This window comes from Lissotriton helveticus, chromosome 12 (assembly GCF_964261635.1).
Source record: "Lissotriton helveticus chromosome 12, aLisHel1.1, whole genome shotgun sequence".
In the NCBI taxonomy this organism is placed as follows: domain Eukaryota; kingdom Metazoa; phylum Chordata; class Amphibia; order Caudata; family Salamandridae; genus Lissotriton; species Lissotriton helveticus.
In genome coordinates this window covers 577025315-577038679 of record NC_136073.1, presented here as the reverse complement: position 1 = coordinate 577038679, position 13365 = coordinate 577025315, and the positions used below count along the sequence as shown (strand labels likewise).

General features: G+C 45.9%; 1 protein-coding gene across 1 annotated transcript in view; it reads right to left on the bottom strand.

Annotated features, from left to right (window-relative positions):
* CNGB1 (cyclic nucleotide gated channel subunit beta 1) overlaps positions 1-13365 on the bottom strand; it is a 1191945-nt gene that overhangs the window by 1026350 nt on the left and 152230 nt on the right. Inside the window, 1 exon segment of the mRNA XM_078668834.1 lies at positions 2297-2424. Within this exon segment, the coding sequence (XP_078524960.1) occupies positions 2297-2424 (128 nt within the window).

The window sequence follows — 13365 nt, the reverse complement described above, 5'->3', positions numbered from 1 at the left end:
GAATGACCCCGGCCGCAATAACCTAGCTTGTGAAGATGCACGTGCTGAAGGGGTGAGGCCTTTGGACGGTGACATGTTTGCTGACGTGGCCGAGTGTTTCCCAGTCTTGGGAGGGGGAGTCTCTTAAATGTTTAGAATACATGTTTACACCATTGGAGCAGTTAACATTGTAAGGACAGTTGCCAGAGCTTGCTGTGCCCACGTCCTGTCACAAGCTGAACGGCGCGGCCCCTCGTTCAGACACAGCTCACATTGTCACACAGACCCCTGTATTCGTTCAGACACATTCCACAAGCCCACGCACAAGGAGAGGCTCTCTCATGCAGCTACATGTCAGGCCCTCGCAAGAAATGACAGCCACACTCATTTTTGCTGTCAAGCACTGGTGTCTCATCTTTGAGGACTCCAGTGTAGCCGCACAATATGCGCCTATGGTAATAACACACAAGGTGTACAAATCACCCCAGAGTTCACCCATTTACACAACAACACTATATTCTCACTTCTACACAACATCTGTTTACTCTCTTATGACGCAGACGCTCTTATGCAAAAGAAACAACTGATGGACGGAACGCTGGACAATGCAAACATTCTCCCCCGTCACAAGGATCTGGGTTTAATCCATCACCACACCACCCCAGTTTGAGCCCAGCCATATGCAAATCTGCCTTGACCCTGTTCCTTGTGGGAGCAGTCCAGCCCGGACTGCCAAGCCAGGTCCTCCCTGGACCAGAAACAAGAATCCTGGGACCGCTTTCAGGGCATCACCCTTCATCAGCCAGGCTAGCTTGCAGCAATGGTGTTGTAAGTATGGGGAAGAACCTTTCAGACGCGACTTCGCCGAGAACAAACAGCAATACCACGTGATCTCCAGTTCTAACTTCTAAACACTACAGAATGAAATTCTGATATATAATCATACGCAGTTTAAGAAATTTAATAGTGAGTGCCGCTGCCAACATGACAATGTTCAAAAAATGGTTTGGCTACGGGGAGCTGCAGAAAAAACATAACATTAAAAAATTGTACCATTTTAAAATGGACATTTGAGATGTAAAATAGACCCTCATACATCGTAGTACGTGCACTCATGGAAAGCGGAATGATTCACCAACAGCCATTACTATAGGGTGAGAGGTTACTGCTCCTCTAAGTGGTGTCAAAGCATACTTTGTTCAACCTGGAATGGCATGGGGAGCAAAAAGACGATGGATTTAGGCCCAGATCTCTGTAGTTGGGAGAATTTATGACATTGTTATGAATTCTGTCCATCAATTGTTCTTTTTGCATTTGTCACCCCGAGTGGGACAGGTATGCCCATTCGTGGGTTGGTTCCGTGCTCTCCATGACACTGGAGTCAAGCTATTCTGGCTGATGAGGGGTGAAACCCTGAAGCCGGTCCTAGGATGCTTGTTTACAGTCCAGGGAGGACCTGGCCTGGCAGTTGGGGCTGGACTGTTGGGCTCAGGGTCAAGACTAATTTGCACATGACTGGGTTCAACCTGGAATGGCATGGGGAGCAAAACAACGAAGGCTTTAGGCCCGGATCTCTGTACTGGGGTGCATGTATGACATTGTTCTTTATTCTGACAATCAATTGTTCTTTTTGAATTTGTCACCCCGAGTGGGACGGGTATGCCCAGAGGTGGGTCCCATGCTCTCCATGACACTGGAGTCAAGCTATCCTGGCTGATGAGGGATGAAACCACAAAACCAGTCCTAAGATGCTGGTTTCCAGTCTAGGGAGGACCTGGCCTGGCAGTTCGGGCTGGACTGTTACCATTGGGCGCAGGGTCAAGACTGATTTGCATATGAATGGGTTCAACCTGGATTGGCATGGGAGCAGAAAAACTATGGATTTAGGTCCATATCTCTGTACTGGAGTGAATGTATGACATTGTTCTACATTCTGCTCATCAATTGTTCTTTTTGCAGACACTCTTATGACATATGTAGTGGACCTCACTCGTTCACTCTTGACACACGCGATTTCCTCCCATACTCAAACAGTCTACCTCACTCAAGCTCACTTCACATGCTCTCTCACACATGAAGAGCAGGTGATTTTCCTAAGGCATACACATAAGCACATACTGCACACACAGAGACACATACAAAGCCGTATCCCACGTGACACAGAACTATCACCAGTCACACAATTACGCTTACTGTGTCCTTTGAGGTCACACTCCTGTTGCACGCAAACAGAATGATGATGTGAGAGTACCTTTCCCATAGTTGCAGACACCAAGACTATCCCATGAAAAGCCCCAGAAAGCCAGATTTTAGTCACCTTTCTCCTTATGTGCAGTTTCTTCCTCTGGTGTTCCATAGGCACGGCCTTGCATTGGGCTCCACGTTGGCTGGGGTACCACCTTTTCAAGGCCCTGCGCTATCCAGCTAAGGACACCCACCGCAGTGCTACAAAAAGAAGAAAAACAAATGAATGTGCTCCATAGAGACCTTATTCGGTGTAATGTACCTGCCTGAAGGTCCTTTATGGGATTAGGTATATCTTTTCACTGGAGGACAGAGCTTCAGCACGATGTCTCCTAAAGATCCCCACAACTGGTGCATTCCCTCCATAAACTATTATATTGATAAGTCACTGTGCTTGTTCCAGGCTTTTTCAATGTCAGTTTTCTGTATTTACCTCTAATGGATTTTCTCTAAGGCTGCCCCTAGGTTTCCTCCTCTACCTTGTTCAACTGTGTCCTACTCCTTCATCCACAGCCCTCTTCCTTCTGTACTTGGGACGTCTGCCCTCCCAGATGTGGGACGGGACCAGAAACATTAGACAAAATAGTGTAAACAATCTAACACATCTGACCTGTGTACTCGCCCAACTCCATCTAAGCCCACAGTGACTATCCTCCTCAGCTCCATCTCTGTGGCATCAGAGCAGTGCCAGGATTGGTGGGAGCGACCTCTATCAGTACTCATAAGAGCACTGGAGGATTTTGCTTTCTCTAACCCAGCCTTCTTAAGACAGCTGGGTTAGAGAAGTTTAAAGTGTGCTTGTGTGGTTGACCGTCGCAAGACGGACGGCCAAAGAGACACGTGCACTTTAAAAAAGTGCAAAAGGCAGCTCACCTTCCTCCCTGCTGCTGCTGCCATTCAGCAGAGGCCCCGCCCCCGTCCTGACTCTCGTTCGGGATGACAAAAAATAAAATGGCAATTAATTAACTTAATTACCATTTTATTTTTCAATGCCCCCCTGCTATAACGGAGGAGCTGCTCCTGAAATTGTGACTTACTCTGACTGGATGCCAACACCAAGATGGTGGCTTTCAGAGATCAGTTAGCCACCATGCCTGCAGTCACATTCAGAATAGACTTTTATTTTAAATAAAGAATGTTTTCTTTAAAGGAAACAGGTCTCTATTCAAGAATGTTTTTAAACGTTTGTTTATGGCTTGGCAATGTTCCCTTTGACCACTGCTCACAAACTTTTTTTTTACATTCTCAAAGGGGAAGAGGTCCTAAGGGCTCGCCTTTTGCTTTGTGAATGGGTCACCACCTATTTTGAGGCGTTATTAAAATACCCCATACTGTGGAAAATTAATATGCTTTGGTAAACATTATCTGCGCCATCTTGCCTTTTCCCCGGATGCCACACTTTTGTCGTGCGCACCCGCCATTTTAGGTGCCACGATCAGAACAACCCTTTTTGCATGCCATTGGCCCCCGACATAGCCCTTCGCCCTCACCAAGCCTGCACGCTGACCAACCCCCCTTGCTCGCACATGCCTTGAGTCATAAACCCCTCTTCAGCGCAGCTCTGCCTCAGAACCCCGTCCTGTTCCCAGAGCGACACCTCCCTTCATTCCTTTCATGGTCCCCGGCCCTTTGATGCAAACCCCTTTTTTTCCCCGTGTGCCCGTTTGTCTTCCTCGTTCCCAGGCCGACACCTAGCTCTGCCGATACTATTCCTTGCCCCTCCCCGTACAGTAGAAAGCTTCCCTCATCAAAGGACCCCCGAGTTGATCAAAGCCCCCACCCCATGAGATCCGATCGAACCCCCCACATTCCATGAATCGGCGGAATATCCAGCTGCGCGATAATCATCACCTGTTGTGACCTGGGTGGGGACTTCTACTGTAAATGTGTGTGGGAACGGGCCCGAAGGGGAGATTCCGGGAATGTCTTTCCGTACATCAAAGCATTGCCATGAACATGTAATCTGTAATAAAGCAATAAAACCTGTATATAAGAGGCCAGGCCTCAGAGATGCGGTTAGAGCACCTCGTGACGATACTTGCTGTCCGAACCGATGTGTTCTCCTCCGGAGAGAATAAACCTTGTTTCCTGCCTTCCCGCCTCCAGCGCCCGCCTCTTCATTGGTTAATATTCTGTGGGTTCAAGTGGCGACACCGCCGGGCAATACTTAAGGATCTTTGTTCATCAGTTGTCCGCGACCTTTTTATCAATTGGCGTCCCAAGCGTGGGGCCCATCAGCGACTCGTGGATCCAGTGGGAGAGGTCCTGACGACAGAGTGAACGACTGCAACGATCGGGAGTGCGCCTGTCCGATAGACCCTCGTCTGACAGCCGATCATCCGAACTTCACTGGTTCCGAACAGACCTCTCTCGAGTGATCTACAGTCCTGACTGGGAACCATCAGGAGTGCCGCGAAGATTACGAGGAAAAGAGGACGATCGGGCGCTGGATTCGGAAGACAGGAAACTGTCCATGCGGTCCGGGTAAGGTCGTGTAAACACGACGAATGGCGAAATGATTATTTGAATTGTTTAGAAAATACTAGTATTACTCATTGTTAATTTATTTGGAGATCTACTGTCTGCAAACGGAGAAACAACAGGCTCTCTCTTTGCAAGCAGTGGAGGATAGGTAATGCAACCGCCGCGCCTATCTTTCTCCCCCACTGATTAATTATCTGAAACTGAACTATTGTTCGCGGACTGTTTTTCTGGAGATTCTCTGTCTGCAAACAGGAGAGGCCCCCCTCCCCTTTTTGCAGATAGCGAAAGGGTAAGGTAACGCAGACCTTTGCGGGCCTACTTATTCTCCCCACTGAGTTATTTTTACCGAACATTGACTATTTGATATTGGTCCATGAGGTATTCACTGCCTGCAAACAACGTAGAATAGGAATATTCTGTCTAGTCTTTGCACACAGTGATAAGATAGGCAGTGCTGACTTTTTGTCCCCATTGTGCTCCGTCATGTCTGTCTTCTCCCCACTGATTAGTAGCCTGTTTAGCCCGGACCGCTTATTAGAGGTGAACCATCCGGCCCCACTGGAAGGCACCCCTAATAAGGACATGTTCATGAAGCATGGATTGATTGCTATAGCCTATAACAAACTGTGGCATAAATATACGAAAAAGGATCAAGAAAGTCAGTGGCCACTGATAGGATCCTTCGATAATGACAAAATAAAAACATTAGAAACAGCCCTTGGTAAAAACAAGACAACGCCCACTATGCTTGATAGTTTCGGCATGTGGCGCAAAGAAACTGAACAACGTAAAAGGAAAATTGAGAGTAGTTTGGAAAAAGAGCTGCGAAAAGCAGCCCACCTAGCTGCTCAGAAATTAGAAAAAGAGATAAAGGAAAGGGAGAAAGCCAAACAGAAACTAGAAAGGGAAACCTCAAGCCAGTGCCCGGTCAGAACGTCCTCCACGCTTTACCCTGATCTTCCCTCGAAACAACGAGCCAACGATGATCTGCTGTTAGGTCCTCCGATCATCTACATGCCCCCTCCGTATGCCCCCTCCCAACCCTTAGCACAACACTCACCACCCCCAGGTACAAACGAAGGTAGTGCCACAGCTTCGGCCCCCATGGTCTCTGTGCCGGCCGAACCTCTTGCACCAAATACTCCACAAACGACAACGTTAGGTGACCCTGAGACCCGAAGGACCGGTTCCGCGAGAACGAACAGACTAAGCAAAGATGAGCTAACAGGGATCGACAAGATAGTAAGAACACTGGTAGAAAGGAAGGAAGGTGAAGAGTACATCACGGATATGTTTAAATCGTATACAGGGAGTTACAGACGACACTTTACTGTACGACTGTGTTACCATGTCTTGAACGCATACGAGGACCGATACCAAGACAAAGGTCCCGAGAGCCTAACGACTCTGTACCGGAAGGTCGATATCGGGGATGAGGGCGAGAGTGATGTGACGGACCTCCTTACGCGTACGCTTGAGGTCTTCCGCCACCTCACTGAACGAGAATCGGGAGCTAAATCCCCGACATCCGTGGCGACCGGACCACAAACTGAGCAATCTAACACCATGATGCCGATACGAGAGGCTGCCCCTTACTGGGTTCCTCCGCGAGGTTCAGGGACTCACGATGATGCAAACCATCAAGATGCAAAAGGAAGAGTAGTGTACAACTGGGTCTACCAGCCATGGGACCGACAAGAGATTCTGACATTCCGGAAATCTCTACCCGACCTACGTAAAAACCCCACTGCCTTCTATACTGAATTAGGTACAGCCCTAGGTTCAACAATAATGACATTGGCTGACATCGACTTGTTTTTTGGGTTATGTCTACCAGCTGATGTGTGGAAGCAAATCCGGAAAGTCGACCACCTTGAGCTGTTCGGACACACTTGGTCACAACTCGATACTGTCGATAAACAACGAGGACCTGGACAAAAGCCTTTAAAAGCCATCCTAGACCTCCCAGATAAAATTGTACAGAAATTAAAAACCCTGATCCCAGAAAAGAAAGTGGACTGGTCGATAGTAACGGCCTGTCGCCAGAAACCCCAGGAGGATGTATCAGAATACTTCTCCCGGTTTGAAACGGTGTTCTCCGATTACAGCGGCCAGGACATGACCACTGCAACCGGACACCATCTGTTTGTCCAGAATTATGTCAAGGGTCTGTTGTCGGAGGTCTCCCAGAAACTGCAGGCTAGCGAGAGTAGTTGGGCAGCCTCCAAACCTACGGCTATCCTCCAGATGGCCCAGTATTATGAACACCAGAAAAATGAAAACGATAGGGCAACAGAGAAAAAGAAGAAGGACTTGAAAGAGAGGGTGATGATGGCCCAACTGCAAGGGGTGACTATAGGGCGAGACCAATACCGGGGAAACTACCAGACGAACGCCCCTAAGGCTACATTTCCCCAGGACCGCACTTTGACTCCCCACGCCGGACGTACAGACCTTAGACAGGACCAGTGCGCCTTTTGCAAAGGAACTGGCCACTGGAAATCCCAGTGCCCAGTTCTTCTGGAAATAATCAGAAACAAAGACCCCAAGGACATAGTAAATGGACCAAGAAATAAGGGACAGCAGCGAGGGCTCCCAAGCGACACAACTAACGACAGATCAGGCAGACCAAATACATTTGATCGACCCCGACAGAACCAATACCAGCAATCCGACTACGATGACGCCCACGACTTTGCATAGGACTGCCAGGGACAAGGGAGGGATCCAGTCGAGCTCTATGTTGACCAGCAAGGCCCTTACGTCACTGCTAAGGTCCTGTGTACCAAGTCTCCATTTCTGGTAGACACTGGCGCAACACGTAGTGCGTTATCTAAACGACTGATTCCGGGGGCACCCTTGTCTGGCTCACTTATAACATCGACAGGTTTCGATGGAACGCCCTCCACTAACCCTTTGTCTGCCCCGATCCTCTTTGACGTAGAAAATAACACCACTGACACCACGTTTCTGCTTTCCTCAAATAGCCCTGACGCCATTATGGGACTTGATTTATTGAAACACTTCCGAGCGACAATCAGATGTTCCCAAGACGGAGTTCGAGTTTTCCTTTACGACAACCCCGTTCTGCTTAGACATTGCCCTCCCCGACGCATGTTTTCCATCACCGATGCTGACACATCCCTGCTCGACACCCTGCCTCCGTATCTGTGGGCCAAAACGGATTCGGACGTAGGGCGCATGTTGATTGACCCAGTACACATTACTGTCCAACCCGATGCAACACTCCCGAAACTTCCACAATATCGGATATCGCCCGAGGGCGAGAAGGCATTGGTAAAGATTATTCAGTCACTAATAGATGCAGGAGTGGTAGAGGAAGTGGTAAGCAACGTTTGCAATAGCCCTATCTTGCCCATCATCAAGAAACAGGGAGAGGGAGATGAGAAGGCATACCGTTTTATCATCGACCTTCGAGAGGTCAACAAAGTAGTAGTACCCCAGTACCCTGTGGTCTCAGACATCACCACCATCCTGACTTTGATTCCTCCTACTGCCACCACCTTCACTGTCATTGACCTCAAAAACGCGTTCTTTTCCATCCCCATCCACCCAGATAGCCGATACCTCTTCGGCTTCACCCTGAAAAATCGCTCATATACTATTCCTTGCCCCTCCCCGTACAGTAGAAAGCTTCCCTCATCAAAGGACCCCCGAGTTGATCAAAGCCCCCACCCCATGAGATCCGATCGAACCCCCCACATTCCATGAATCGGCGGAATATCCAGCTGCGCGATAATCATCACCTGTTGTGACCTGGGTGGGGACTTCTACTGTAAATGTGTGTGGGAACGGGCCCGAAGGGGAGATTCCGGGAATGTCTTTCCGTACATCAAAGCATTGCCATGAACATGTAATCTGTAATAAAGCAATAAAACCTGTATATAAGAGGCCAGGCCTCAGAGATGCGGTTAGAGCACCTCGTGACGATACTTGCTGTCCGAACCGATGTGTTCTCCTCCGGAGAGAATAAACCTTGTTTCCTGCCTTCCCGCCTCCAGCGCCCGCCTCTTTATTGGTTAATATTCTGTGGGTTCAAGTGGCGACACCGCCGGGCAATACTTAAGGATCTTTGTTCATCAGTTGTCCGCGACCTTTTTATCAATATAGCAACCGAAATTGCGGTCACAAACCATTGATACACAGCATTGTGAAACACTATTTGGAAGGGACGCTCTAAACACGTCCCTTCCAAACTGTATTGCGTTATGCATTTCTAAACCCATTTTGTGATTCAGTAATCTATTACCAAATAACAAAATTAGTTTAATACATTCAAATAGTCATTTAGCGGTCACAAACACTGATTTAGTGAATTGACTATCCTCCTCCGCTCCATCTCTTATGGAACCAGCCGGTCAGGGCAGCCCCATAGTCAGACTGAAAGGGGAGGACTCCCAGTATGGGTAGCAAAATCCCCAACCAAAATGGTTGGTGTTATTTACAACTCACAGACAATAGGTTTTATGTCACATGCAAGCTATATTATAACCAGGGATGTTTGGTCATCAAAATGGCAAAGGTAGAAGAGATAAGGTTTATGCACCACTCAACCACCAATAGCATTGCAGGGTCCTAACCATAACGCACCTGATGCAATTTCAATGTGTAACCAGCAGGGCGCTCCCGCCAATGTCAGTAAGACAGCTGAAGGGTTTATGCACGCGCTGCAGCCAACAGAGCTTATGGGTTTCCTTTGCCTTCTGAAAACATGTGTACAGCCCCCGGGTCGAATGTTACCATCACATCAAGATTGCTATTAATGTTTCCTATAAGATCTGCTGCACTGTGAAAGTCAGGCCTCAACCCCAGCAGGGCAGACTGCAGGAAGTGTTGCCAGTGCTTGCACTCAGAGGCCTGTGGGTATTTTACTTGCTACCTTTATCTTCCAAATCTCCACTCACTAAATATGGAGAAGTTGTCTTCTAATGTTCCTAAGACAGAATTTTTAAGAATAAAAGGAAGTAAAATGATAGGCATTTGACAGATGTAGGTTTGAAAAACAGAACGAATTGGGAGAGCTGAAAAGTGAGAATAGATGAAGGAACGTTTGCAGTGTTCTAATTACAAAAATGTAGTTAAAGGAGACCATAAACGACATCCCAACGCTGCCATTAAAAAAAAAATCTTATGCAACCTAGGGAAACATCCAGTGTTATATATTTACTTAAATGTCCATGTGGAAAAATAAACGTGGAACAGACTTACAGGATCGAGCTAGTACAGATGCTGGAACATAACCTAAACATTAGAACAAAGAATATGAAATCAAGTGTAGCCAGACACTTTAATGAGATGAGACATGATACACGTCAAATGATATGTGATCTGTTATCAAAACCGAAAAGAGGAGACAAGATGAAAAGACTCTTGGAAAGAGAACTATGGTGCATTGAACTATAGATAATGCCTAGAGATCATTCTCGTTTGGATATTAGTTATATTATTTACTACGAATGCAAATACATAACCATGTTTGTCTTAGGAGAGTCGGGGTCTTGTTTAGAACTGCAAAGGACATAAAGGAAAGATCTAGTTAACATAACCATAAGATGGATGATTCTCGAGTTTCTATTAACAGGAATGTTTTTGGGCGTATAAGCAAAAGCAAATCCAAACATTTTTGATTCGGTTTCCGAAATCTGTCTCAAGCTCAATAATCATGACAATGAAGGGTGTCATAACGTGTCTTTTATAATCACATTAACTAGTGTGTCCAAGTTGGATGGAGCCATAAACCTTAGAGAACTACAATAGACATAAAAGAAAGAGAGGGGCAACAAGGCAATGAGAGGATTTAAGAAGTCTTTTATTCATTTTAGATTAGATTAGAATTAGTATTAGGGAAAAAATGAAGTCCAGAGTTAAGATTTGATTTTGTTAATCATGCTACTTAGTTTTATAGCCAAGTGATGTACGATTATGCGACTATGATATGCATAATGGATTTAGGAAGATTAGTGCCATACTAACTCATTGACTGAAGTAAGTTTGAGCAGTTAATAGATGTGTGGAGTAGATCACATGACGGCACTGCATTGGCGATACGTTAAGTTACACAGTAAGGGCATTTTCTTAACTTTTAGAGGCTCTGCTGCATTTTGTTTCTACATGTTTTACAATCTAGAGTTTAAGTACATCTCCCCTGAAGACAGGACTTAAGTCCTGAGGTGTTTTGGAAATATGGCTGTATGAAAACATTTACAGGTTGGCACACAATTTCAGAGAAAGAAAATATATACATAAAGAAGATGAAAATGTACCTTAAGGATTCATTTACTTGTGTGTGTGCCCTTTTAGATGGCGCGAGGATCGCCATTTGAGATGATAGCATATATAGTTCAATAATTCGGTAGTCAATAAGGAGCACAAATTATATTATTACAAACAGAGTGTTGGAAAAATTAAACAGACTAGAAACAAGATATTATTTTCAAGCTCCTCTTTATCCTCAACACAGTTCGTGATGAGAAACTGAAAACAATGTATACAGTGCGCTGTTACAGATTGGCTTCTTGGCACTAAAGATTGCTGAGTGTTTGCCACTGGGAACTGGCTACAGATTTAACACATCAGGAAGGTCATTTACATTTTCCTAAATGTGCCAGGATTTTCTGCCTGTTTGATTTCTAAAGATAACATTTCCGTAATATTTGACAAATAACTCATAGTGTGTCCACCAGATCTGGTTTTATTTAACTCCAGAATGGACAGACTGTAGAACCCTGGAAGGAGTATACCTACTTGAAATGTTCTGGTGGATTTTTGGCCAGATCCACAAATCACTTTATGAACCATACAGATTACCTTGAACAGAATTCTCTAAACGCGAAGACAGACCACACAGCATTTTAGACATTGTCTCATACGCAAGTACTTTACCAATCTGATTGTAATGTTCTGCATTGTCAGCAATCTCGTATGATCAGTGCTGGCAGTGGCAGTATAAATAAATATAGCAAGTTACAGTAATATAGATAACAATTTAAACAGGTGTCCACCATCATTTAATGCATCTTAGATGGATCAAAGGGTATAATTTTCACCCATTAAAGATAAACGACTATTTAACTGTGTTAATCTGTTTGGTCAGATTTAGACTGTAAGCTATAATGAAACCCTGGCATCCACTTTGTCATAGGGCTCTTGGAGAATACTATAGAAAGGGCCAAAGATTATGGTTCCAGGCAGAGTGTTGCCAGTCAGCTCGAGAATATTAGACAACATCTTTTGTTGAATTTTGCTCAGCATAATTATAATTGCAGATAAATCACTAATGGTGTCTGATATCTGATCCAGTCTGTTTATCCTCTGCATATGAAATGGCTATGAAACCAACATATCTGATAAGATTTCCCTGAGGCCCAGCATCAAGACTATATACAGCTTATAAGGTGGAGTCCTAGGGAACAGCCCAATCATCCTCATGGTTAGATGATAGAAAGAGTGGAAGAAGCATCATCTGGGATCTGTGTTCTCCCAATAGGAAATAATGGGAACCAGGAGAAGGTCCTCTCCTCAAGCCAGCTGCTGAGAGACAACCGACCAGAATGCAATGGCCCCCCAAATGGAAAGATATGGAGAAGTCCCACAGAAGGACTGCAGTAGCACTCTTTGTCTAGACCTGCTCTTAGCTCATTCAGATCATTGAGAGCGGTCTTTTTTCCGTGTTCTGATTTGACTGCTCTTTTGGACCTGTCAAGGAAACAGTTGATTGGGGAAATTAAGTTACTAGCAAGTGTAAAATGGGAACTGCAACAGAAAGTTTCTGTTGGTAGTCTCTACCAGTCCTGTCCATAAAGGTCCATGATACTGCTCAGTAGCATCTGTTCAATCCAACAAAACTCAACAGGCACACGGCCTTTCAGATTGCTCTCACAGGAGATCCTACACTGATAGACCAGTCAGAGCTCAGATAATTGAAACCAAAATACTCTGAACTGACTGTTTATACTCACCTCCTAAAAAGCAAAGCTTGATGCAAGGTTTAATGCTTGATAGATAATTGAGGCCCTTTACTACCAGTGAGGGTGGAGTTACGTGTTAACATCCAACACTCATTTTGAACTACACCAATAGATATTAACCTTTTTAGGACAGAAGTCCTCGTACTTGGAACCACCCCATCAGCATGGAACGACACCTGGTGGTCCACCACACTCTGCAGCCCTCCGACCCCCACGGACCACACCAGAAAGCTTGGCATCGTTTTCGACTCCTCCCTCTCCATGAACAAGCACGTTAACGCTGTCGCATCCAGCTTCTTCAACACCCTCCGCATCCTCTGAAAGACCTTCAAATGGATCCCCTCCGAGTCAAGGAAGACAGTCACTAACGCACCCATAACCAGCAGATTGGACTATGGAAAAGCCCTCTATGCCAGCATCAACACGTCTCTACTCCGCAAGCACCAGACGATACAGAACACCGCCTGCAGACTCGTTCTCGGCATCCCCCGACATGAGCTCATCAGCCAACACCTACAAACCTCCACTGGCTCCCCGTCAAGAAGAGAGTCACTTTCAAGAGACCCACCCACGCCTACAAATGCCCCTACAACACATGAGCCCAATACCTCAATGAAAGAATCGCCTGCCACGTACCCAAAAGAAACTCCTGCTCAACCAACCTTGCCCT